Source organism: Neltuma alba, unplaced genomic scaffold (genome assembly GCF_004799145.2).
Source record: "Neltuma alba isolate B1F8T4 unplaced genomic scaffold, ASM479914v2 tig00012920_pilon, whole genome shotgun sequence".
NCBI lineage: Eukaryota > Viridiplantae > Streptophyta > Magnoliopsida > Fabales > Fabaceae > Neltuma > Neltuma alba.
Window position 1 is genome coordinate 14,401 of NW_021637287.1, and position 25,888 is coordinate 40,288.

A 25,888-nucleotide genomic window follows, 5' to 3' on the forward strand; every position below is an offset into this window, starting at 1 on the left:
CCCCCCCCTAAATTGTGTGGAAAAAAACAAATAAATAAAAAATCGGCGAGTCTTTAGGACATCTAGAAGATGAAGCGACGTTGGTCAGAAGTTGGGAAGAGAGTGCATCACAGCTGCTGTGGGATAAGTAAATTGGGAACACCTGAGTTATCATGACCTGAAATCGTGAAAACTACTAAAATGAGTCCCTCCATTACACCATCCGTGCTGGATTGAGTGAGCATGATTATTAACAGAGAAAAAATCAGCAGTTATATATGAGTACTGTGAAGAGCAAAGATTTATAAACGATCCTTGTAAACATACCTAAAAGTCCAGAATGAGTCGTCTGCGGGAAAAAGCCCAGACTTCGTCAACATCTCATCATTATGATGGCCCCCAACATGTGGAAGCATAAATGATGCGGCCCTTCCAGCCCTGAATCATCCAGTTGTTGTGTTCATCAATTACAAAATCCCTGTGATACCATGCCTTCAACTTTTCGCTGAATTTGACCATAATCTCATCTGGCAGTGGGAACTGCCTGAAACCAGCCCTTGTACCCCTAACTTGCCAGTGCTTGTATGTCTCAGGCCTCTCAACCCTCTCGATCCCTTCACAAGCAACCACATTCATAACCTCCCGACCCAAAAACTCACTCTCAAGCATCAGCCTCCATTCATTGTCACGAGGTATGACGGTGTCAAACATATCATACATTGCAGAAAAATGGAACAGTGCCTCTTTGAACCGTGTGGCAAAGAAAGGGGCATTGTAGGATCCATTGACAATGGATTGAACAAAAATATCAGGATTCATCTTTCTGATCAAATTCAAAACTGCATCTCTAGGACTTTTTACTTCAATCGTCTCGTCCAGTAAATTTTTAAATCTCATCAAACAGTTCACAGCAAGCAGTTCGTTGCTCTCAATCTTAAAGTCCTTTAACGGGATGGTCTCCCAGTTTTGTGATGCTATGGCTGTGTATTCAAACGGAACATTAAAACGCTTGCAATAATTGGATAGACGTCGACCGGTCTCCTCAATTAATTCTGCTGGACGAAACCCAGCCTGGGGCAATTCTATCCCTGTGATGCGTAGTTTCGGAGGCCCACCAGCCCTTTGCGAAAGAAACTTGATAAGTATTGGCCACTGGAAACCATATTGAATGCCAAAATCGACAATATGAAGACTTTCTGCCTTTTCAGCTGCTTTCATAATCATCTTATTTGCGAAAAAATATGCAAACTTCCTGAAGGGGCAGACAGATATTAGAACCGAGTAAGCTCTCAAGATATTAGCAGAAGATATCCTCTTAGAGCTTAGAGAGGCATAGAATATTTTGGTTCCAGTACCACCGCCAGACAAGCGTGCCTCAAGGCCATTGGCAAAGTAATGAGCCAGCCTCTGTGATGCATCACCTAGTGGGGAAGAATGCTGCCTAATCTGCTTTAGTAGTTCATTGGCAGTTCTGCAGTCATTTGCAGACACAGCTTGCGCGCATAGAGCCATAAGAGTCCTTAAATCCACGGTTTCCTTCTTCCTGCCTTGTCTCCTACCGCGGGTCTTCGCCCCGTTGGATGAATTTAGCTGCTCAATTGGCTCTTTCGCCTTGTCTGTTCCATTCTGCAACCATCTGTGGTGCTCCTCACATATCGGAACATTCTCAACACTAAGCAACACCTTATCAAACATATCTGATATATCACTCTCGTCGGCATACACTGCCGACTGCTTGTTACTTCTCCCTTCTTCTGTATCACTAGCTTCACGTTCATGATTCTTCCTACCCTTCATTCCATGTGAATTCTCCCGAATATCTCTTATTGCCTTTTTAGCCGCTCCCATGGACTCTGGAAGCACGTTGCTGCTCTCCAGACCTGTGACAAGTTGAAGTCCTCTGGGAAGAAACTTGCTAGCTTCTTCCAACCCCCTTTTAAATTGTGAAACGGATTCTGCATCAGTAAAGATATTTTGAGCCATGACCTTAGTAAAAGAGGAATCCACCTCTGACAGCCCGTCGCTGATACAAGTATAAGCACTCGGAGGTTGAGATGGTTTCTCAGAGATGGGTTGAAAATTTAAGTGGGACGCATAATCTCCAGAAAATGAAGCATAGGAGGAAGAGGGCTTATTAGCCTCCCGAGACTTGTTGCTGCTGCTACTGTTATTGACAAAATCATTACTACTAGCACAACAGTTATCATCTGTGCTATCAAGATTCTGATGAATGTCTAGGGGATGCTGATTGGGGGAAGGAGGATGATCCTTTCTGAGAGCATCATAGAATGATTTCTCCGTGACTTGTAGACTCAAGGGATCATAAAACATGCTTGGCTTCTGTTCAAAGTTCTCTTCCATAAGCATTTGGCTTATGTACCTCATAGTTTCTGAAAAGTCAGCGTCTTCCAGAGAAGGATCTGGGGACGAAGTCGTCGACGCAGCTGCCACATCTGACATGCCTTCTACTGGTCCTGTAGTCGAGGATGAAACTAACCGCTCTGATCCTTCATATTTCACGCTAGATTGCGGAGCATAACTTACTGGAGACGCATAAGGTTGATACAGTGGATCGGTTGTGAAGTTGAGAAGTATCCGATAGTTTTCGTCGAGTTCCCACTCGCTCGCTGGATATGGTAAATCGTTTGAATCGGAGCTGGCGGCGCCATCATCAAGTTTATAACCGTTTATAAAATCTTGACTTCCGTCAAAGTGAAGATCCATGTTCAGGGGCAGCGGAGAAGCTAGACCCAGAAGCACTAATACCCGAAATGCTTGATAGATCTGAATATTATGAATAAAGGAATTGAATTAAAATATGAACAAAAACTGAGAAAGAAGGCGCGCATCAGAGTTATTAGACGAAAGACCGATCTTAGCGGGAAAAAAACGAAGATGAATCCAAATTAAAGAAACAGCAAAAGATGGGACGAACCAGAAAGACTGATCGTGGAGGTCTGTCGCAGTGAACTTCAGCACAAGTTATGTTTTGGATGAAAATCCAGACAGAAACAGAGAGAGAAGAAAGGTTGAAAGAACGATGAGGGCCCCCGAAGAGGAAGGAAAGAAGAAGCCCGGGAGTCACCACGATTATTTAATACTATCTAAAGAGAGGGTGGATTATTCATTATTTTTATCAACACGAATAGGAATGAAGTAATTGCGAACACGAAATTTGCATCCTGTTTCTCGATTAAATTATTATTTTCATAATAAAGAGCAATCTTCAATAGTTTTTTTTTTCTTCATTTTTTTGTGATAAGTATTTTGAACGTTTGACGTTTTACTGTTCTACCAACATACCGCCTATCATTCTTCGCCAACTATTTTTAGCATCTTTATTATTCGACAATGATTCTTGATTTGACTGATCACCTATCAAAGATTTTTTTCTAATATAATTACTGATTTAACTGATCACCCTCGTTTCATACTTTTAGCGGGAGCAGTATTGCTTTAGATTTAAAGATTGGCAATCCTAAATGTCTTTATTGTAACTTATTTTTTACTCGTGAAGTTTAGTTTATGCAATGAGAGCAATCAGTATAGATCTGGACATTTTTATTATGGCCCAAAACATTTGTGAAAATTTGACCCCATATAAAGATGTCTTCCGGAATGGTCATACGGTAATGAGAAAAGATTTGCATTCGTCTCAACTGGGTGATAAGGGAATGAATTAATTTAACTGATGAGTCTCATTGAATTTTAAAAACGTGGCAGGTGCAAATGCATCATTGTTTATCAAAAAGTGAAAATGAAATCAACCGAAGATATGTGACCAAGTAAAACATATATATATATATATATATATATATATATATATTCAGGAAGAGTCATATCTCTTGTTATAGTTATGCCGGGGAGATAAGAATTGTATTCATCTCAATGATGCGATTAATAAGTCAATTAATTTAATTGATCAATGTCATTGTTTTTTTTTTCACTGGGTTGATTTTTTTTAAGTGAAAAAAAAGTCAAATGGAGAGATTTGACCCCGTGCAGGCAGAGTCACAGTATCTTGGAAGTAGCATATAAGAATGAAGAGATAAGAATTGTAAGTATGGGGATCATGGAACTAGTAAATTGATGAACGATGAATGAATACTACTGGCAACGAATGGAGTATTAAATACCTACTTTTCGGGGATAGCTTGATGGCCAAGCCTCTTAAGTCTGAAGTTGTATTCTTGGTGAGCAAGCCTACAGCATACGAGCCGAAAACGAGATGCTGCCACTGCACAGTTGCCACTGCACAGTTGCCACGTGCTCCCCCCCCCCCAAAAAAAAGACGTCACTTTTATGCTGACTTTATTTTATTTATGTGGAGTGTTGACCCAGAACCTTGAGAGAAGATGATGCGAGGAGGGCATTGGAGAAGGTCTGCGGTGGGTTTGACATTGGCATTGTGGTCAGCGAAGATACAAGGTTCGAAGTATCCCAAAACACAGTACGACAACAACGGGATCCGACATTTCAATATCCACAACCTTTGCGGCATCCGCTTTCCATCTTCGCCAACCATGGATAACCGCTGCCTCATTCTACACTTTATATACATCAATAAAGTGTATGTATATGTGTGTGTTGGGATTTATTTTGGCAAGTAAGAGTAGATTTAGAAGGGAGAATATCAGGAAGGGTGCGTTGGAGCACTGTGTTGCCTAATGCCCGGTAGATGGCTCTTTCTGCCAAATTGTGCGGTCAAACACTACTTCTCTGATCTTATTTATAAGATAAAAAAAAAATTTAATTTTATTTATAGGGTACTGAGAGATTTTTTTTGTATGAACATACAATTTTACCTTACATTTATTATTATGTTGACTTTATTTATATGAAGTATAATGTATATTAAACAGAGATAAAGTTAAAAAGTTATTAAATTTTAAATTACAATTAATAAAATTTAAGATCTTTTTTTATATAAAATATGTTAAAAATAACTTATAAACAAGATTAGAAAAAAGTGCATTATAAGCATTAATTTGAATTCAACGTAAGCATCGAAGTGAGCCAAATAGCACTTGAATATATACATATACGCATGTGTGCGCGCGTATCAAAGAATGTATAATTGAGCGGCCTGTGGGTGGCCACACAAAATTCGGTCGCGCTTGCACTGCTATCTTATTCTCTCATTGGACCCCAATTCATTCTTCCTTACTAACACCGAAATTCAATAAAATGTCACACTATGCTGGTTTAGACTTTTAATATAAAAACTAGTTCATTAATCTGAACAAATTAAAAAAACCAATAATATTAGTTATTTATAATAAATATGTGTTATTTTTTATAAAATATATTTGTCAATCAAGTGTCTTGACCAGAATTATAATTATTATAAGAACAACCCTAAAAAAAATAGATAAATATAGGAAACAAAGTGATTTGAAATATTATACTTATGATCAAAATAAAAATTAAACAAACTCTTATGTTAAGGACAGAGTAGTACTAACTTGGTGCTGGTGTTCTTACATTTTGTTCCCATGTGGCATTGTGGTGTTTTTTTATATGTAAATATATTTTTTATTTCTAGTATCTGGCTTAATCTGTCAATATAAGGACCAAAAATCAGCCAAAAGAAGCTGATTTGCAACAAAAATATCATGTTGATGTTGTCATGTTTCGAAATCTTTTAAATCTCTATCAATGGCAAAAAACATTCGTATAATTAACTTTTCAATAAAAATTACTAGATTATTAAAACACTGGCGAACTATAAAGAAATAAACTGCATTATATATTACCTTTGGTCCTAAATATACAAGTTAGTTGGCCAATTTGAAAAGATAAAAAAAATAAGTTAAATTACTTGTTTATAATAAATAAGTGTTGTCTTGCCTAAAATGTCTGTGCTAATCAAGTATATTGGCTAGAACTACTATTATTAGAAGAACTATCTTGAAAAAAATACATAAATGTGAGAGACAAAATGTATTGAGATATTATATTTAGGACTAAAATAAAAATCAAATAATATTTTATATTAACAATCGGAGTAGGCCAAAAAAAAACTGTACTGTATTTGGCCTGAAGTATGCATTTGTCTGTACAACAAGCCCGATTTCTAGTTTCCACAAATAATACATATACGTGCGCGCACACACGTATAATTTTCGCCGTCTCTCTCTCACACACACATATATCTATATAAATATAAATCTTATGTGTGGATGATTTGGGGTGCAAATTAAAAAGCACGAACAACCGCTCCTAATTTTTCCCTGAATCTTATCACTCGCGTTACGCAATCCGGACCATTTTTATTTTCCAATAGTAACATTATACTACCTCACCTACTTAAAGGATGGAAATAAAATTATGATTTTAAAATTAATTTTATAGTATACGAAATAAATATATGAAAGAATTTGTCTAATTTATAAAAAAATACTTTTTAAAAACACTTCTATGATCTTCTAAACACCCTCTTAATAAAAAGATTTAATTTGACTTTTAAGTTAATAATAAATATAAGACCTCAATCATTTTATCTCACATATTTATCCACTTTTAAAATAGTATTTATAATAATTTCACATGTTAAAGATTCTATCAAATAGTAGTTCTAACTAATACAAATAATTAGTAAGGGCATTATAGGAAAAATAACACTTATTTATTACAAATAATTAACCTAACAAACTTTTTTAATTTACTCAAATTTGTCAATTAGATCTTACTCCTCTGATCCTACTTATAGGGCAGAGAGAGAAAGTATTTTTTTGTTCTATTTATAAGGCACTGAGAGAAATTTTTTATATAGATATACAATTTTACCCCTCATTTATTATTGTGTTAACTTTGTTTATATGAGGTATTGATATATATTAAATAGAAATAAAGTTAGAAAGTCATTAAATTTTAAATAAGAGTTAATGATGTTTAAGGTTTTTCTTGGTGTATGTGAAACATACTAGAAATGCCTTATAAATAAGACCAGAGGAGTATATTAAATATCGAAGATAGTATTATAATCATAATTAAGGTTAAGGTATATCCAGTACCCTGAAGTATTTTCTCAGGTGTATTCAGCATCCTAAAATATTTTGTAGTACATCCAGCACTTTAAAGTGTTTTTTTAGATGTGTTCAATACTGTGAAGTATTTTTTGATACATCTAGCATCTCCAAATATTTTTTATGTACATCCAACACCTAAAAATATTTTTTGATGTATCTAACATTAACATAAAAAAAATTTCAATATTAGGTGCAACCTGAAAATGCACTTGAAAATATTCTTTCGGTCCTTAGTATAGGACTTAATTATTAAGTTGATTTTGGTTTTAAATATAAGACTAATTTCTCATATTTATTAATTTTTTTAAAATTATTCTTATGGTATTTTAAGAAAAATGTGTCATATTTTTTATAATTAACTAATTTACCTAATATTTTTAATCTAATCAAATTAGTTAAATAGATGTTATATTATTATTAAGCCGACGAGGAGTAGCTCGGATGCAGGTTAACCTATTCGCCTGAAGCAGCAAGTTACCATTCTTGTTCATTTGCGGGCGAGTCCAGTGGAGTTGCTGCTCCAGATCGTGGCGGAGTAGGTAGAAAGCAGCTCGGCGACCTGATTGAAACGCTCCAACGATTCAGATCTGATTCCAGATCTCTACAATTTTATATTCCTCACTCCTCACTCTCTTTTGCATATTTGTTTAATCTCTATTTTCATCTAAACACTTCCTCTAAACCCTAACCTGCTTTTCCTCCCCAGTATTGCTCCTGCTTCGTCAGTTAACTACCTTCCCGTTTTGATTCTCAATTGCCAACAAAAATCGAAGCTTTTTGTAATTTTGTTTCCCCCCTTTTCCTGTTTGCGCAATTATTGGTTTCTCACAATGAAAGAAGGTAAATCGATTAAAGTCAGTCACCAGCAACAGCACCAGAATGGTCACCTCTCGCCTTCCAAGTTCGCTAAATTTCTTGATCCCGAAGCTTCGTGGGATAAGGTCCGCTCTTTAATGTATTCATTGAAGGTTTCTTTCATCCGTGCCTGTCTTTTTTTATCTATTCCGTGTTCAGATTGTTTTGCGGGGCATTTTGCAGGGTATTGAATAACCGAACTCATTATAGGCTAAATCTAAAGTACCAACATTTTCTTCTTCGGTACATCGGTCGAAGCAGAATTATATGTTCAAGTCTTCAAATTTGGTCAATATAGATAAATGAAGTATCGTATTAATATATGCTCAGATTCCTCACAACTCACAAGTGCTGGTTTAGAAAAATATATTATATATCTGCAATTTGGCTATTACATATCTCCTTTGAGTTATTGGTATTACTATTCTGTGCTATGTAATTGAATTGACACTAAACGATTTATGTCTTTGCCCCCTAAAATAGGATCAATTGGGAGATGTTTTACATTGGATTCGACAAGCTCTCGGCCTTGTGTTTGGATTATTATGGGGTGCCGTACCTTTGGTTGGGGGAATATGGTTTATCCTGTAAGTTTGTTCGCTTTGTAAATTAGACATGTTTATGTCGAAGTTGTTTTATTATGATGACAGATGACATTGCCAAAGACTCAGCTTTTATTTAAATTTACTCATCCACTGATGTTGACTGCCTTGTTTCTGTAATTTGTGATGCTATATACAGACTGGAAACATCTCATTCCCTCTACCTTTTTCTTTCCTGTTAATTGGATCCAGACTCACGCTGTCTGTTTATTGGGAGTCTGGAAGATGGCTGTTTTACCAGTGATTGTGACAAGACAAGATTGGAAAAGAAGTAGTGATAGTAAAATGCAAATATATGAACTGAATGTAGAGCATCTCCATTTCTCCTTCAGGATAACAAATGCAAATTATACTGCAGATGATTTATGTCATCCGATTAAAATCATATTTTAGACACCTAGCTTTGAGATCCGACATGAATTAACTATGATGTTAGATACTTCTGCATAATAAAAATGCTGCTCTGGATTTGAAATTTAGAAGATTGCCTATATGCTTATCCACGTCTGTTTTGTATCATGCTGCAAATATTCCGCAAGGTGGCCTATTAGGCAGCAGCCCATCTTTTGAAGTCCTTGTTATTATCATTTTTTTTTTGGGGGGTTCCCCCCTCGATCCAATGCGCATTCTTACTTGTGAAGAATTCAAATTTTTGTATGTCCATTTTAATAAAAACTCTGATAAGTCTCGGAGTTTTATTCTTATCATTGAGTTGCAAGGTAAATACTAGAGAGATCTGTTAGCCTTGGGGTGCAGAAAGCCAGAAAAATCAGATCATTCTGGTACCACCATGTATTTTATAAGATTTGGTTAATTCAGTTGTTATGCATCACCATTGGTATAACATTTTCAGGCTTTAATTACCGATCTCATGGGTCTTGCTTGCTTTTGTTACCCTAGGAAAAATGATTTTCTTATATTGCATAGTTTCTAGATTCTAGATGCTGTTATATAATGCTATTTTATAGGGCTTGATTAACAACTTGAAGTGGCATTGCGCTTTCATAAAAAACCTACAGCTTTGACATGACCTAAACAACATTATTTTCATATGAATTTATTATTTTATCATTTTGTAATTTTTTTGGGTCTTTGTTGCAGTTTTTTGGTGATATCCTCTGGGATCATATATGGTTATTATGCAGTAATATTAAAGGTTGACGAGGAAGAGTTTGGCGGTCATGGTGCACTCCTTCAAGAGGGTCTTTTTGCTTCTATAACTCTTTTCCTGGTAATTTGTTGTTTTGATATGGTCCTTATTCTCTTCCTGCTATCATCCTAGAGAGGCTCTTGAGCACAGAAGATTAGAAAGGGTCCTATATTTTCCCTTCAAAATTTCGCTCCTTATTTTGTTCTTGTTTTCAATATCTGTGCAGCTTTCGTGGATCCTAGTTTACAGTTTAGCACACTTCTGATTGGCAGGGCATTGGAGGTTTTGTAAATATCTCCAACTGTCAGTGGCATTCGCCAGATGTTACTTGATTTTATGAGAGTTGCCTTGAAAACAATGAGAAGGATCATTCGAATCGAAATTATTTGTTTTACTTCCTTAATTGTAAAACGTTTTGACTTTGCAGAGCATGAACAAATCAGCTTCTGGTTTCCGTGGTAAATACTGTATTCTCCATGCATTCCTAATGGCACCACGTGTTGTAGCAAATTATGGACTGCAGAAACCATGGCAAACAACATTCTGTTTTAGTTTATCACTGAAATAAAGTTTGCTTGCAGGCATAATTCTGACGGACCTTGTTGACGCGTTTCACATTTCCTCTTACATTTTGTTTTGATATTTCCTTAACTGTACAAATACAGCCTTTACGCTTGGTTTTACACCTCTTTCATCTTTAAACTCATGCTGGAATGAAATCTCATGGTAGTTTTTGGCTTGCAACGTAAGCAAACCTTCCTTCAATTTGGAACTCACTCCCACGCGGCAGGACGTAGTCCTATGGCTGAGGACGTATAAATTTACTGAAGTAAACCTCACGTATGTAGGAGTAGGTAATCATAATAAAGATGAAATGTGATAAGTCTTTTGATATAGCGAAGCTTGCAAGACGAATACATGAATCTCCACTTATATAATGTGGAAATAGACTTCTCCAGCTCCTATTCGCCCCAGAAGTTAATCATTAAGCGATTTTCGTAAAATTATTATGTTGACATGTCTTTCGTAAGACTTGTTAACGAAATTTCCATAACGCTTACACGAAAGGAAGAAATCGTCCATCCATTTCTGTTAAATGACGGTATGCCGAGAATTAGCACACGTTGGCCATAACCAAAACTGTTTTCATAACAACAATTGAGAATGGGATAGAAACTAATTGGATTCCCATCCTTGCTATACGTAACTAAAGCAACTACAAACCACAAATGCTTAAATTTTTACTTCGGCGAAGGGAAAAAGGAGTCCCCCGCCCCCCCGGGGGGGTTAATTACGAGTTTACAACCGTCTTTGGCGCTGGGATCTGCCTCTGAGCGAAACGAGGTAAATACGCCCGTAAACCCATTTTCTTCCCAGTCTGGATACCGATTGCTGCAAAATGAGAGCATCACTTTATGCCAAATGCTTTATATAATACGAAGGATTGTCTTCAATTCCCTCCCGTCTCTGTCTCTTTTTATCTTTTTTGGGGGCGGCCCGGGGGGGGGGGTTGTAGAACAAAGCCTAGCCCTAACATCATTATAGGATAGTCATATTCAAATTACTCTACTTGAAAATATGTAACAAATCTAATTAATGATACCTGAGCTTTCAAATGCAATTACCTCGACTTGGGTCTGAAATTCTAGTAGGCATCCGCACACGTGACAATCTGCTCTGTGGGGAGAATCATTAGCCCTGTCCCTTCTTACAAATGCGAATACCTGAAGGAAAAATGAAGATCTGAGTCACCAACTGGAAGGGTTGGAAGGTTGGAATAAAGTTCGAGGGATGGATATTGAACAGAGATCGCAGTTATGCAATAGATTGAGCGCACAATTCACTGACCTCTTCTCCACAATTTGGACATGCACCTTTTAGTGCCACCAAGTCATTCCTCCATAGGCCTTGAAGCACCTTCGCTGAAAAAATGGGTAGTTGAGTTACGGACACAGGGTTCGCGACCATGTCATGAACAGTTATATTATTACTACCGACACAGAAACTTTTGCTGAGGATTCAGCCCTAGGAATATGCAAGATGAACAATATCAACTAAAAATTTTGACCTGAAGCTGATGCAACAGGATAGCCAATGACACAGCCCAAAGTCATGAACACAACGCTATTCACTGTGGCCAGAAATCCCAGTCCAGATCCTTGGTTGACATAGGATAATCCAGAATTGAATGCAGTATAATAAGCCATGCTGATAGTGTACAACACAGGCCCAACGCATATTGTGCTGCCAAATGCAAGGAAGACGATCCATGTGCTGGCTAATGCAAAAATCATAGACAAATCTGCCTGCCCTACAACCACAGCATTCAATATTCAGGTGGAGGACCAAGACTCAGGGGATTATAAGCCTGATCATTCTAAGCAGATAAATATGTTGACATATCATTTAGCATGCATCGGATACAGATATTCAATAGCATTGCATCATACAAAACACAAATATTACTTCCTCAGGCAATAGCGGGATGCGGAAGTCAAGTGTCACTCGCTCAATCAGTAATTTCGGCACATCATTCAAATCATATGGGGCACCACGCAGCCCAAACATACAAACTCACTGACCACAAGAAATAGATTTCCGCGAGTTTGCATAATAGCAGACAAAAAGTGCACACGCAGTTATTCTGGATTTCAGGAGAAATTACCTCAGCATCAGCATAGGTTGATTGCCTCCTGATACTGCAACGAGGATATTTGACTACAGATTTCGAACCATACCATCGCAGCTTTAACTGTTCCAATAAATTATCTTACATTAATAAGGTTGACACAAAAACTATCTAGAAGAATGCCACGTGAATAGGGGTAGACAGCGAATACCTCCACTCTATCAAACATGTCATCAACTATCAAAGGCCTTCCACTGTAATACGCATCCCGTGCCTATTCAAGGAAGAAAATTTTAAAAAAAGGGAATTAACACGGAACAGAATGGAATATACTCAAAAGAGTTCATAAATATACAAGCTTATGGTAACAAGTCCTATACAAATTGTCAATTTCACATTTCTACCAGTTCTTTCCCCACACTTTATCCACGCAATCTCAAACAGGTTTTAAGGAGAGCCAAAATTGAATTCAGGAGTAAGATAGGAAACTCAAGAAAAGAGTTACTTGGAGATAAAGAGCCTCGAGGGTTTCTTGGCTGGCCGACTCGATGGGGCCAACGTAGACGCAGTGAGGGCCCTGGGCGAGGTTGTCGCAGGTGGGGGAAACAGAGGCTCCATTACTCTTAGCGGAGAAACGAACGGAGAAGGAAGGAAGAGAGCGACTACTTCTGGGGAATTCTAGAAGAGTGGATCGCTGAGGAGAGAAGGAGGGGCTCGTGGCCGCCATGAGACGCCGAGACGCACCGCCTTGGCTCCGGAACAGTTTGAGATACAAGACACGATATGACATGCGGGTCCAATGGTTGCGTTTTGGGCGAGAGCATGAGTGGGAATTCACCATAAGCAAAGGCAAGCTAAGCGAATGGACGAGATTACCCCTCTATTTGGCGCCCTTTGCCGATATTTCTGTTAACGCGATTGGTCCATATTTTGCAATGACATAACTTGATCATCGGAGGACAAAGAAATCCACCCTCGCCACAGACAGCAAGCACTCCTCATCCAGAAATTTTTTTTTTTTTAATTTGTTTTTAATACCCCCCAAAAAAAAAAAAAGAGCCTCAGAGTAGGCGGTAAAAGGCCTTTAAGAAATTATGCGTTTGCCGGGAGTCGAACCCGGGTCTATTGCTTGGAAGGCAATTATCCTAACCGTTGGACTACAAACGCTTGACTGATGGTGTTATCCTTTACAATAAACACGTCGAATTTTAAGCACATCGTTTTGACTGACTTCAAGCACTATTTGACGAAGGGAACCTAACAAATGTTCCCACTGGGGACCTTATATTTCTATCCATGTGCATCTTGGACCTGGAAAAGTAGCAAATGTTCAACTTTGAACTTGGAGGTCAATGATGTTATCGACTCCTGCAGGAGCGGATGCACGAATGAGCTTTGGGCCTTGGTTACTTGGGATTGTAGTTATGCTCTGGGTAGTTGACGAAAAAGTTCATAGGAGATTTGCTTCCACGCGAGCGACTCTTCCCACTGTTTTTTTTGGTACAAGAAAGAGGTCAGTACTCTAAAACAAGAAGAAAACTGGACTACGGGGGAATTAAATCCCAAACACTCCTGATCAACAAAGGTCCTAAGATAAATAGGACAAACATCCAGCAAGCGAGAAGTAGGCAGTCCTTTTTTAGTCAAAGCATCCGCCACTTTGTTCTCTAAACACATGATGTATCTACAGCTCCCAGTCCCATCTTTTCATGTTTTGAATCTGGAAGAAAAGATGGGACTGTGTTATGAGTTTTATATTAAGAAATCTCATAAATATTATAGGTTTTATAAGTTCAAGGAACTCTTCCTCTTAATAGATTAGTTTTTTGAAACTAAGCTTTCTCTTTGAGTTTATACTCGTCACAGACTAGAAGCTACAGATTTGGTAGCATAGCACCCATAATTGGGTTTGTCCATGTGGTTTTCAATGTGTAGAACATTGTTTTTGTGGAATTTCAGAAAGAGCATGAATTTATCATTGGAGGTTGGGTCTAGTGGAAAAGGCTAGTCCCTCACAAAGTAGCTAACCATGGTTCAAATCCCCCATTAAAAAATGTGCTTGCATTTAGTACCCGACAGTGTCTCGAATAGAATTGCTTATAATAGGAGGATACTTATGTATAACCCCAAAAAAAAAGACAGAAAAAAAGAAAGAAAGAAAGAGCATGAATTTGGATTTGGCATGAATATGGGACCAAGCCTTGTAATTGTTCCATGTCCGAGATGTATGGGCATATATGGCATTTGTTAACTGCTCAGCTCTAAAACTGTTTTGTCTTCCAATTCTGTAATGGATACGACAGAAGTACTAATGGGCCTCAGGAAAACATCAGGATGTTGGAACAATAATTAGGTAGAGAAGAGCCCAACAACTTCGTGCAACAACTAGTAAAGGATTTCAAAGAAAAAAACCTCATGATCCATTTATAACTTAGGCCATCAGTTAAACAGCGAGGAAGATTTCTTTCCTTTTCTTTTTCAAACCCCCCCTCCCCAAAGGTATGAAACCATGTCTAACTTCAACAAAAGAAATTTTCCCTTTCATTGGAATTATTGCCATCGACCCTATACTCAGTAGCTGCCCTGGCTTATACCATCTGAATGAAAAGTGGTTAAACAAAGTTAATATGGTAGGTTTGGAATTCGATGTATAAGAAGGGTAAAAGAGCTTTTTTAATGCATGATAGGAGGATGCCTAGTTTATTGAGGAATGAGGGAATAAAGAACCAGTAATTAAGTTTCCCTATCGCCTCCTCACTGAAACATAAATAACATCGGTTAGTAGCTCACCACTCTTGTCGGCATAATCCCAAAGTGAGTCAATGCAAAGGAAGTGAGTCGAATGCTCCTAACTTATAGGCATGAATTATGGTGGTTCTCTTACTGTTTCAGGAATCTAATTCCACAACTCTGTCCTTTCCTGCCCTCTTAATTTTGCTGCATGCAAGCCTAGATGCAGGGACCCCACTGTGGCAGTTAATTCGGTTGTTGCAGCTGTTGGCGCGGGCTCGCGCACATGCTTGAGTATAGGACATACTTAAAGAAGGAAAATACTTTGCTTTAGAATCTGGGGCCAGTAAGGCAAATGAAGAAAAGGGCAGCGAAACTGTGACGGGATTCTATCGCATCAGGACAGGGTAGCTTTGGAGATATGCACGATGCTTCTTGATGAAACTTTGCTTCGCTATGAAGATGAATTTTTTTTGTAAGTTTGTAGGCAATAGGGATGCAGAATCGCACTGATTTCGGATCCACAGTTATTCCGAGAAAAGCCAAAACGGCACCACAATGAAAGCACAAATCATTGCATTTACATGCATGCCCACTTCAGCCCACGCTGTCATCATGGTTGATGAATCCGGAGCCTTTGAAGCTTGAATTTAGCAGTGTAAAATTCAAATGGCAAGCAAATTTAACATTTACTTGTAGGATAAAAAATTGGCTTTTGGGATATTTGTTCCGAGTGTCAAAGGCACAGAGACACCTCTCCTACCTCTAATCATTAGCTGACCCTAGTAGGCCTTTCAGTTATACATATATAAAAGCCTGTGTGATGTATCTGAAGCAACAATTCTTGTGACTCGACATTATGACTGGCCCCAAACAACTGTTCAACCAATAATCCTTCTTTTCCTGTTAATATAGCAAGTAATAATGAATGATTCAATTTTCAAATGCAGGTCTATGGTTTGTATAATGCAAGGTCCTCTTTGTAGCTCAAAGCCTGAAAAATCCCCATAATGTGGTCTCTCCTGATGATGTTATTATTACCTATTCTATACGCCGAAACACTTCCTTCTCTCTTTCTTCCCCCTTTAATCTGTAAAATTTGTGTGTGGCGAAGTGAGCTTATTCTTCAGGCAGAAGCATGAGGCATTGATTGGCTTTAATTGATAGTCAAACATGGCGAGAAAAGGGAGGAAATTAATTGGAGGAATGTTTAAGAAGGAAATGGTTTGGTGGGGGGTGCAAGGACTAAATGTTTGAGGCAAAGTCAGTGATGATGGGCTCTCTTTCTCAGCAAGCATGTGACATGTTCCAAAGGGCATGACTTGAACTGAGTTACACATTCCATATGTAGAATTAATGCGTCTATCTTCAATCAAGCCAGGATTGGTGGAACGCATTCAAACACACTCACCAAACTTAATAACCAACAAAACATATTCAATGGTCAGCAAAAAAGGCACGCTTCACACAAGTAACATATAATCGCTACGTCGTTTTAGTCAAATATTCTTCAATTATGTTTAACTAATCTTGTTAAAGTTTATCGCACAGGTCAATACTTTATTGTTAGACTATGCGGTTGTTTCCAATTCCAATATTTGCATATTTAAGATTAAATGGAGTATGTGTGTGTGCGCGTAGTCAAGACATACGTAGTCAATATATATACACATACATATTATATTAAAGTTGACGTACGGACTCTTACATTTTTGAGTATGCGTTGGTTTGTGCACGGTTACTAGTTAAGACAGTTCCAAGCACAAAGCTCTGGCTGTCCGAAATTCTTCATTAACATAACATCCAGCTGGGAACATTCCAAAAGGCACAAGGAAATGGCCACGTCGAACACTTTCCGAGATTCTTTGTTTAATACGGGCATCGTTTATTTGCTGGGAGTGAGCGAGGGCGCCCCAAAACATAAAAGCAGAGAGCAAGAAAAAAAAAAGTTATTATTCTTCCTGTTTTAAATGTAATATCTTTATATATATATTAGTATAAGGGTCTTATATTTAAAACAGAAAGAGTATAAATTTTGTGGTGAGGATGCATGGAGAGTAAAGACTCTTTTTGTTTTTTTTGGCCAACGTAAATACTCGTGTACATGAAGAGATGACCGGGAGGGGAGCACAATTAAACCCTACACCAGTATGCCAACCACTTCCAACGAATTCTTGCAACAATCAACGCTCATATATTTAAATATATAAATTAACAATTCTAATGAAAAATAAAAGGGGAAATTGTTTAAAAATATCGGAGAACCAGGTGGGTAGGCAGGGGCAACTCATTTCAGTAAGTAGAACTGTTTTTTAATTTGTTTAATATATTTTCATTCATGTGCCAATATTTTTTTCATTTTGTTTTGGTTTAAAGTTAGTTACGCACAATTTTTAAGAAAAATGGACTTATTGAAAATAGTTGCTACTGATAAAAATGTGAGGAGAAAAGGCGATTACATTTTGATGGAAGAAAATTGTAAACAAGTTCATGTGGAAGGTAAACAAATGTTTGGGAGTCGTTGGTTGATTGACGATTTGACGGGAAAGGAGAAATGGTTGGGGTGTAACTGAGTATTATTTTAATTTTTCAGACTACCTATTATTTTAATGTTTTTAGGGTTTTTCAAATTTAAAGGAAAAAAATTCTTATTTTTGTTGGAGGAAGGACCCTGTTCTGGCGAGTAGTGCGCCTGCCCATATCAGACAAAGAAGGAGACGTGGAGGGTAACGATTGGGCCACGCAAACCCCTTTATGTTTTTAGGGGAGTTGGATGCACATGGGTTTGTGGTCATATTTGCCCTTTTGGAGAGAGAGAGCGCGCGCAATTCAGATTCTTGGGTTGGACGTGACTTCACGAACCCTCGCATCAGAATTTTATTTTGATTAATATTTAAATTTTAAGAAAATATGGTGAATGAAATATAAGTAAAATGGTTATGCAATTATGGTCGCGACGTTACCCACAGACAATGGCACCAAGGACACACAGAATTGACTATCCCTTCCCCCCTCACATGGCAACTTCTCAATGGGTAATCATCATTTTTCGAAATGACTAAACCTAATTATTACAGCTACACAAATCGGGTTTATGTTGTCCCTCTCCCTCCATTTGTTTTTGGGTCTCAACAGCCCGGGCGACTGTGTCCCGATTTCGAATACAAACAGGGACACCAACCTAATTATTACAATTACACAGGTTGGGTTTGTGTTTGATTTCAATTGCTCGTCGCTGCTTTTCATCCCCCTGTTTCTCGATGCACGTCAACGCGGCAGGACTCACAAGGGTCAAAGTTATGTGCTTCTGTAACATAAGCTGCCATCATGGAGAGTTAATTTGCAACTCAAACTTGCTTATTCGGGACTGCTAATTTGGTCCTCTTAATTGGGCTACAATTCACAACTTCCCTTCTTTTGATGGAGTGTTGACTAAACGAGATGGTTCCCAAAAGGACTCCAAAATTAAAAGCGTTCATCACATATATATATATATACACGCTCACACACACACACTTTTAGACATTTGGGGTATCCAATGTGGCTGGCTAACTTGATTTATAAGCAGGGGATGGTGAGGGCTCAAGCGCAAGGACGCTTTTGTCCTTGCCCATGGAAGAGGAAAGCGTGGTGTGGGCATGGGAAGAGGAGGTTTGAGTTCGAAGCATTAGAGGGGAAGAGAAGGGCCACTCACATTGAAAGCGGGCTCTAAGGAGCGATGATCACGGGAACCATGAGGGACCCACCATTTCCACCCAATATTCAAAAATGCGTATCATTGTATCCTCTTCACACCCCATCAAATCTGCGGAGGACCCACCCCTCCTCCTCTCACCAGCCCGCTGATCGCGCCCTCCCTTCCCCTACGCATTCCCTTTTAGTTTACCCCCCGCCCTCTGTTTTATACTTTTATTTCACCTTCCTCCTGCTCCTCTTGCCTCCTCCCTCCTCACTTTCCATACATAAGCCTATCTTCCCGCTTTTGTCCCTTCCCTTTTCCCTATTCCCAAAAGCTCCAGGGGATCGTTTTGTCCTTCACGTACAATGCTACATACCCTAGATTTGGTTGACTTATTTGTCCCTTAACTAAATAAGTATTTCACCAACGCTCAAAAAACGAAGAGAAAATGGATTTTCATGACTGGCTGGCTCATCAGTTATTAGAGCGTACAAAGTAGTAGTACAAGCAGTCTCCGGTCTCCCACAAATCAAGTGTTAACAGTCCCTCTTTTTTTTTTTTGACCAGCCAAGTGTTAACAGATTACAACTAGGACCGCATTGAATAATGATAAATCAAGTTTCGGAAAATTTCAGATGTTGCCACTCTCCCTCAGGCCTCCATAAGTACCCCCGCCCGCTGCCCTCCCCCTCCTCATCTTCTCCCCTTTGCCCTCTTCTCTAGCGTTAGATACTCATACACTATCACCATGGCTCTCCCCATTCTGCTCTGCATTGCTTCCCTCCTCTCATTCCTCTGCCAAATCGAAGCCAGAATCCCCGGCGTTTTCACTGGAGGTGCCTGGCAATCTGCTCATGCTACTTTCTATGGAGGATCCGATGCTTCCGGCACCATGGGTTTGTACTCCCCAACTCCATTCCACATAATGTGACTTCTAATTACGTTGCTATCATCCAGATAACCCCCATTCCCCTGCATCTACTCTCTTCAAAACAGAGGGACGCTCTGTTCCGTTCCTTCACTTTTTTCTGGTCAGATAGCGAGATGTGAGCTTAGATGGAACTCTTTCTTAGTTGTTTTGGGACTACTGACAGTATATTACTTACTATCATCACAATGTACCTCACAAACTGTTTTACCCCCTGCAATTTCTCTGCCAATAGCAGAGCAGCACTGTGTTTCCTGTTTCCGGTAAGGTGGCCGGTGAGCAACCTAACGTGAGTTATTTTTTGCTGAACAGGTGGAGCTTGTGGGTATGGTAATCTGTACAGCCAAGGGTACGGAGTGAACACGGCGGCATTGAGCACCGCACTGTTCAACAGCGGCTTCAGCTGCGGTGCGTGCTTTGAGATTAAGTGTGCAAACGACAGAGAGTGGTGCCACTCGGGCAGCCCTTCCATCTTCATCACGGCCACTAACTTCTGCCCACCAAACTACGCCCTTCCAAACGACAATGGCGGCTGGTGCAACCCTCCCCGCCCCCACTTCGATCTCGCCATGCCTATGTTCCTCAAGATCGCCGAGTACCGCGCCGGCATTGTCCCCGTCGCCTACCGCCGGTAACTCCACTTTCCACTTCTCACTTTTACCTCTAAAGTTTCAACATTTAACACAAGTGTTTCCGACAGTCAATAACTCGTGCGTGGATGTATGCTTGCAGGGTGCCATGCAGGAAGCCAGGAGGGATAAGGTTCACGATCAATGGGTTCAGATACTTCAATTTGGTGTTGATCAGCAACGTTGCGGGTGCAGGGGATATAGTGAGGGTGTACGTGAAGGGGACGAGGACAGCTTGGATGCCGATGAGCAGAAACTGGGGGCAGAATTGGCAGTCAAACGCGGTGTTGGTGGGTCAAGCGCTGTCGTTTAGAGTGACCGGCAGTGACCGGCGCACCTCCACCTCATGGAACATCGCTCCTCCTCACTGGCAATTTGGTCAAACTTTCACCGGAAAGAATTTTCGGGTCTGATGAAAAAACCCATTAAAATATTATTTTAAAGAAAAGCCCAAATTTCTATGTGTTACTATTTCTCCAGTTTGACTGCCAAGTTTCATGGGGAATGGTTTTTTTTTTTGACTGGCTGTTTTGGAAGACTGTGGAGGAATTTAAAAAAGAAAAAAAAAGAAAAAGGAGTGAGAAAGTGATTCACGACTTGTTGACTTTTATTTTATGGTGGGTAGGTGCGTGGGGCTCTACTTTGTACGGTGAGAGTAACTATACATGAAAGGGGGAAAATGTAGGGAATGCTGAAGCGGCTAATCAAGCAAGGTGGTAGCCCGCAGCTAATTAAGAAGATTATATATGTAGCTTTATATATATGTGGAATGTAAGCATGTGTACTGTGGTTAGTTAACTTACAGTTCAATGGGAATGGTCAATTATAAGGTTTGTTTGATTCACTGTCACCCATTTGTTCCTTCCTCTGATAATGTTGATTTGATGATTTCCCTCGCATATGCGTCGCTAGACGGATAGGCTTGTCCTTTGCCATCAAGATCCCAACCACTCCACCATAAAAACAGATGGAATATTTAAAACTGAACCCAGTGAGGATTAAATGCAAAGATCGTTAAAATATTCATCCCATCTCCATCGAATTGGTTGCATGATTGAAAGGGAACCTGGAGACCAAAAAGGCCTCGACGCATTAATAACAGAGTGGGTAAAAGCAGGACACGTTGTGCATGTTGGGGAGAAAATCCCAGGATTATTACTGAAAAGTCGACATGACTTTTCAAACTGTGAAAGCTGTGAGCATTGATTTGTTGTGTTCCCATCATTCGCATTATTGGGAAGTAGAAAGTAAACAGCTATTATCAATTATCATCGAGAGAGGCCAACGAGAACCAGTGACAAAGGAATCAGGAAACAGTGAGGAAATGGAAGAAAGCAGAGGAGAGGGATATGATTGTAGCAGAAGATGTAGGAGACAAAAGCATATAAGATGATGGTGCTCCCGTGAGTGCAAATAAAAGTCACATCAGAGAAGCACATGACAAACTGTGAGGAAGGAGAATGCTGATGTTGCTAATGCATTCCAACCAGCAAAGAAGCAAGTTAGGGGTGTGAAATGTGAATGCTGTTGCATGCTACCACCAGCCTTTGCTTCAAAGCATGGATATGGGGCATCCAACTTAGGATACCTACCCACCTCCCTCTAAAGTTTAAAGTGAAAGCGAAGCATGCTTTTGGATAACTTCCCTCTTTTCTTCATTTCATGGCCATTCTCACTTTCCACTTCACTCCTTCTCTGTCCAAGTCTTTCTCCTCCTGGGATTTTGATTTCATGAGCATTTCTGTGTTGTAACCTTGTTAATTCTTCTTTTTTTCCCCCATGTATTTTGTTTTCTTCGACGATCCATCTATTAGCGGGTCTAGTCTCAATTTGAGTTCATTTAGATCCCAATTGAGAAGCTCAGCGTGGTTTTCTTTTCTCTTTTGGACATCCGTAATATTTGAACTCGAGATTTTACTAGCAACTATCACTGAAGTACTCCGCAGTTTTCTTCGAAATGACCGAGGGAGAAACAAGTAATAGAGGTCATTTTATGAAATGAAACCCATGCATTTTGCAAGACATGGCCACTGCAAAAAACCATTCAAATGAATTGTACCCTTTATCGCTTGACTGTAGAATAATCATTCATATAGTAACGAAATCATTCATAGTAACGATAAACTGTCGACACGACCTTTTTGTCGTGAGGTTTAATCACATGTTGTGAACAGAGTGAAGTTAACCAATAATTATCTTGTTTGAATGGTGAATTGGCCCTTGCCGAATGGGAATGAAAATCTCAAAATTCTAACTTCATCTGTAGGGTCTGGTTAGGATTATTTAGCACATCTCTTCCCTACTCATCTTCCCCATTTAAAACCTGAAGGGTTCTTCTTTTTAAGTAACCCGTAAAGGGTCTAATAATCTAATTATTTTTTGTCCAGTATAGCTCAAATTCTCAAAGTAACTCCAAACACAGCCTAGACTTCTTGTGCTACCAGTTTACCAAACTTAATTTCATGAAAGGCATTTGCAAGATGAATGTTTTGCGTTAATATTCCATTTTATGAAGGTTAGTCTCAAGTCATCCAGACAAACATGTAAAAACTGAGTTTGCATAGAGTTAGTTTAGCGCTCCAAACAAACGCAACACTCTCAAGGGTGTTTTCTTTTTGTACTGATTTCATTGTGTCATCCTCCAAGAGGCTTTAATTCAACCGAAATGTCTGTGTGGGAGAGCTGGTTGGTGGTAGCTAGATATTCAGGACTCTAAGAAAATATACTCCTCTTGTCCTATTTATAAAACAGAGAGAAGACATTTTTTTATTGAGAGAAATTTTTTGTATAAATATACAATTTTATCCTTATTTATTATCGTATTGATTTTGTTTATATGAGGTACTCCTCTGGTTTTATTCATAGGGCAAAGAGACGATTTTTTTATCCTATTTATAAGGTACTAAGAAATTTTTTTATATGGATGTATAATTTTACCTTTCATTTATTATTGTGTTGATTTTGCTTATATGAAGTATAATATGTATTAAATAAGGATAAAATTAAAAAGTTATTAAATTTTAGATGAGAATTAATAAAGTTTAAAGTTTTTTTTTTGTCTACGTGAAACATGTTAGAAGTAACTTATAAATAAAACCAGAAGAGCATAATGTATATTAAATAAGGATAAAGTTAAAAAATTTTAAATTTTAAATAAGAATTAACGAAGTTAAAATTTTTTTTTTATCTGTATAAAACTTGTTAAAAATGACTTATAAATTAAAATATAGAAAAGGCTGACAAGTTGAAAGATTTCAAGTTCGGAATCAGCTTATTAGCTTATCATGTAAAGAACAGGTTTTCCCATTTATCAAAAAAACAAAAAGAAAAAAGAAAAAGGATAATAGATTTGCCCTTCGAAATTTTAACTTGATCAAGGGGCGTGTTCGAAACTGGCACTCCTCAAGCTCCTGTGATAAGATAGATATTTATTATGCACAAAGGTTCGGTTTATTATTTGGGTCATAATGATCTGAAATCATTTTAAGTTCTGAAGACCTTGTTGTCCTGAAAATGGTGAAGCCCTTACCTCAAACTAGTCATTTGCTGGAAGCATCCCAATTAAATGAAACAAAATGATAGGCTAGTTTAAAACCCATACATGACAATGAAATCTGGTGGATACTGAAACTGATATCCAAGTTTGGCATGAGATAATTACTGTTCAGCATGTCTTTCTTTGCGCACTCCAAGCATAGGCCTCATAAAATTACGAACCAACTCTCGTTCTGTCGAATATGAATTACAGATCTGCAAATCCATTCTAATTCCAAAGTTTCAAATAAAGAGTAGAGCCCTCTTCCGCTTAAGATTTTGTTTCTTATTCTTCCATTGAGTAAGTAAATATTTAATGCCCTCCCTCAACGAGGCCTTCCTCCCTTCCTTCGAATTCCAGAGCTCGCGTATTGCGTACCTACCACTAGGATTGTACTCGTTCAACTCCATCAGAGCATTAGTCACCGCTTCTAATGTCTCATCTCCAAGCTCATTCTTTAAAATTTTCAGTTTATCATCTTCGTCATCGATAACTTCCTGCATAATACAATCAATATGAAATAAATAATGTTACATACAAATAAACTTCAGAACGACGCGTCAGCAACCAGTAGCTTGCACCCGCACATATTAAAAAATACATACCGTCTTGCATTGTAAGTTTTTATACATTAAATATTATACCAATAAAATACAAAGCTTACTTTTTTGTCTGCAATATCACCCCGAATGCTCTTGAAAGCAATTATAATTATCCAAGGATAGGCATTTATTTAATGGAATATCTGGAAGAGATTCCTCAGCCATGTTGCAAATGATATGAAAGGTAAAAGCAAAACAAGCGCAAAATTGCCGGAATGCGTCTCTCGTTCTCTGAGCTCACAAGTCTGACATCTTCCAACTTTAGAAGAGCACAAAGAAGATTAAAAGCATGAATCAGAGTTATGGTGGTCATATCCGTTATGATGAGGACCTCCTGTGTATCGCTAGACTGTTATGATGGCAGAACGCTCCAAAGTCAATTTTCAGATGATGATATGAATAAAAGATTAATCTAAGAAACCAAGGGAAGATGGCCTTGATCAAGAAGGCCTGCAGGAGGTTGAATCTGTAATGGTTTAAATGAGGGTCTATACACGGAGGAAGTGGTTAGTGTAGTGCACTGGAGGAAAACGAAGTATCCCAGAGTTTATGATGAAGAGTGGCCTCTGGATGCTTTGGGAACAAGCAATTTCTCGTCATCAAACATGAAAAGCCTCTATAAGCAAGGTCAGTGATCCAGCTAGCAACCGCTTCAATGAAGAATGCAGCCATAGTATTTCTGAGTTCATTTCTTAGCTAAAACAGAATGGGGATTTTCCTTTTCTGTGTTGGTTTTCCTGTTTCTTTTTTGGGCCTAGTGCCCCTTTGTTTCAAGAAAAAAATTAAAAATAATATAATGAAGGGATTCTGGATTAGAATACGGCCTAAATTCCCATTTCTAGGTAAAATGTTCTCAGGACTTAAAATTTCAGTGAGCATGGCATGATAAACATAAAAAGAAATTCCATCTCACAAGATACATTATTTTAACAGTTAGAATCATTGTACCTTCAGATTCCCGCGCTGATCCTCTATCCTTTTAAAGGGCTGCCAGCTCGGATCTCTTAGATCTACCTCCCACTGCGAACACAACTGTAGTGCTAACACCTCATCATCTGGACCTTTTCCCTTAGCTGCAGTTAAAAATGGCCTATGATCCAGCTCTCCCATTTTTTTCACAGTAATATTACTACTACCAGGTCGAGTGCCCAAATGTTCTAACCCCTGTGAGCAAATGAAGCTAGACTACTTCAACGAAATTTCAACAGAAAAGAACATCGCAACAACAAAAAAGAGCAGTCAATGAAAGAGAATTTTAAGGCATCTTTTCCAAACCAAAAGGAAAACTACTCAAGAGAAGAAAAATAACAAAACAAAATCCGCATCACAGTAAAACCGACACATAAACACAAAAAGAGACAAGGATAACCCTTGTTAGTACCCTACCCTAGATGCCATGTTTCATTACAGATGAAATGATTTTCATCAAACCAAGTTGCAAGTTGCAAACTCAAAAATGTACTGTTCTGAGATTGTCCAAATATTCCACACAAATTTAGTCCTTTGTTTGTTAGGCAAAAAATTAGCTAAAACAGAATA

The 25,888-nt window shown here is 38.5% G+C and overlaps 6 protein-coding genes and 1 non-coding gene across 13 annotated transcripts in view; 3 read left to right on the forward strand and 4 right to left on the reverse strand.

Moving 5' to 3' along the window:
• Window positions 1-25,888, reverse strand: part of LOC114732613 (scarecrow-like protein 14) — a 26,341-nt gene continuing 453 nt past the window's right edge. The window contains exons 2-4 of one of the 2 annotated variants that reach the window (XM_028919925.1): window positions 23,050-23,056; window positions 307-2,474; window positions 1-157 (exon numbers count right to left, since the gene is read on the reverse strand). In XM_028919925.1, coding sequence (XP_028775758.1) covers window positions 367-2,474; window positions 23,050-23,056 — 2,115 coding nt within the window. In that variant the 3' untranslated portion in view covers window positions 1-157; window positions 307-366. Of the gene's footprint in view, window positions 158-306; window positions 2,764-2,914; window positions 3,026-23,049; window positions 23,057-25,888 lie in introns of those variants that run through there. The other variant, XM_028919924.1, reaches the window with a different exon arrangement.
• LOC114732622 (uncharacterized protein RAB5IF homolog) lies at window positions 7,474-10,361 on the forward strand. Of its 4 annotated transcripts, none has more exons than XM_028919938.1 (4): window positions 7,474-7,978; window positions 8,349-8,452; window positions 9,569-9,698; window positions 9,890-10,361. In XM_028919938.1, exons 1-4 carry the CDS (start codon window positions 7,841-7,843, stop codon window positions 9,947-9,949), a joined length of 432 nt encoding a protein of 143 aa, XP_028775771.1. In that variant the 5' UTR covers window positions 7,474-7,840; the 3' UTR covers window positions 9,950-10,361. The 4 variants fall into 4 exon arrangements, with proteins under 4 accessions (XP_028775771.1, XP_028775772.1, XP_028775774.1 ...); XM_028919939.1 differs by having other exon boundaries at window positions 7,477-7,978; window positions 9,844-10,361; XM_028919941.1 differs by having other exon boundaries at window positions 7,479-7,951; window positions 9,844-10,361.
• LOC114732618 (PGR5-like protein 1B, chloroplastic) lies at window positions 10,679-13,059 on the reverse strand. 3 transcript variants are annotated; one of them, XM_028919931.1, is made up of 7 exons: window positions 12,752-13,059; window positions 12,458-12,520; window positions 12,283-12,369; window positions 11,686-11,923; window positions 11,466-11,539; window positions 11,221-11,341; window positions 10,679-11,009 (listed from the first exon to the last, which is right to left on the reverse strand). In XM_028919931.1, exons 1-7 carry the CDS (start codon window positions 13,034-13,036, stop codon window positions 10,909-10,911), a joined length of 969 nt encoding a protein of 322 aa, XP_028775764.1. In that variant the 5' UTR covers window positions 13,037-13,059; the 3' UTR covers window positions 10,679-10,908. The 3 variants fall into 3 exon arrangements, with proteins under 3 accessions (XP_028775764.1, XP_028775765.1, XP_028775766.1); XM_028919932.1 differs by having other exon boundaries at window positions 11,243-11,341; window positions 12,752-13,058; XM_028919933.1 differs by lacking the exon at window positions 10,679-11,009 and adding an exon at window positions 11,117-11,147 and having other exon boundaries at window positions 11,243-11,341.
• Window positions 13,342-13,413, reverse strand: TRNAG-UCC (transfer RNA glycine (anticodon UCC)). Its single transcript has one exon. It is a non-coding gene; the product is annotated as a tRNA-Gly (tRNA).
• Window positions 19,339-21,062, forward strand: LOC114732620 (expansin-A6-like). The gene is made up of 3 exons (XM_028919936.1): window positions 19,339-19,551; window positions 19,896-20,214; window positions 20,316-21,062. Exons 1-3 carry the CDS (start codon window positions 19,404-19,406, stop codon window positions 20,623-20,625), a joined length of 777 nt encoding a protein of 258 aa, XP_028775769.1. The 5' UTR covers window positions 19,339-19,403; the 3' UTR covers window positions 20,626-21,062.
• The window catches only part of LOC114732619 (clathrin interactor EPSIN 1-like), an 18,630-nt gene continuing 15,773 nt past the window's right edge, over window positions 23,032-25,888 (forward strand). The window contains exon 1 of the mRNA XM_028919935.1: window positions 23,032-23,042. The gene's annotated coding sequence lies outside the window, so the exon portion shown is untranslated. The remainder of the gene's footprint in view (window positions 23,043-25,888) is intronic.
• LOC114732616 (protein INVOLVED IN DE NOVO 2-like) overlaps window positions 23,710-25,888 on the reverse strand; it is a 4,475-nt gene continuing 2,296 nt past the window's right edge. Inside the window, exons 6-7 of the mRNA XM_028919927.1 lie at window positions 25,298-25,513; window positions 23,710-24,244 (exon numbers count right to left, since the gene is read on the reverse strand). Coding sequence (XP_028775760.1) covers window positions 23,990-24,244; window positions 25,298-25,513 — 471 coding nt within the window. The 3' untranslated portion in view covers window positions 23,710-23,989. The remainder of the gene's footprint in view (window positions 24,245-25,297; window positions 25,514-25,888) is intronic.

What these genes read in the sequence shown, in the direction of transcription:
- LOC114732622 (XM_028919938.1), top strand. Translation starts at nt 7,841, where the DNA reads ATGAAAGAAGGTAAATCGATTAAAGTCAGTCACCAGCAACAGCACCAG. An exon ending in CTTTAATGTATTCATTGAAG is followed by an intron (nt 7,979 to 8,348) that starts GTTTCTTTCATC and finishes CCCCTAAAATAG; the next exon opens with GATCAATTGGGAGATGTTTT. An exon ending in CTTCTATAACTCTTTTCCTG is followed by an intron (nt 9,699 to 9,889) that starts GTAATTTGTTGT and finishes TCTGATTGGCAG; the next exon opens with GGCATTGGAGGTTTTGTAAA.
- LOC114732618 (XM_028919931.1), bottom strand. Translation starts at nt 13,036, where the DNA reads ATGTCATATCGTGTCTTGTATCTCAAACTGTTCCGGAGCCAAGGCGGT. An exon ending in TCCTGTTGCATCAGCTTCAG is followed by an intron (nt 11,540 to 11,685) that starts GTCAAAATTTTT and finishes CCATTTTTTCAG; the next exon opens with CGAAGGTGCTTCAAGGCCTA. An exon ending in GTCCAAATTGTGGAGAAGAG is followed by an intron (nt 11,342 to 11,465) that starts GTCAGTGAATTG and finishes TTTTTCCTTCAG; the next exon opens with GTATTCGCATTTGTAAGAAG.
- LOC114732620 (XM_028919936.1), top strand. Translation starts at nt 19,404, where the DNA reads ATGGCTCTCCCCATTCTGCTCTGCATTGCTTCCCTCCTCTCATTCCTC. An exon ending in CGATGCTTCCGGCACCATGG is followed by an intron (nt 19,552 to 19,895) that starts GTTTGTACTCCC and finishes TTTGCTGAACAG; the next exon opens with GTGGAGCTTGTGGGTATGGT. An exon ending in GTCCCCGTCGCCTACCGCCG is followed by an intron (nt 20,215 to 20,315) that starts GTAACTCCACTT and finishes GTATGCTTGCAG; the next exon opens with GGTGCCATGCAGGAAGCCAG.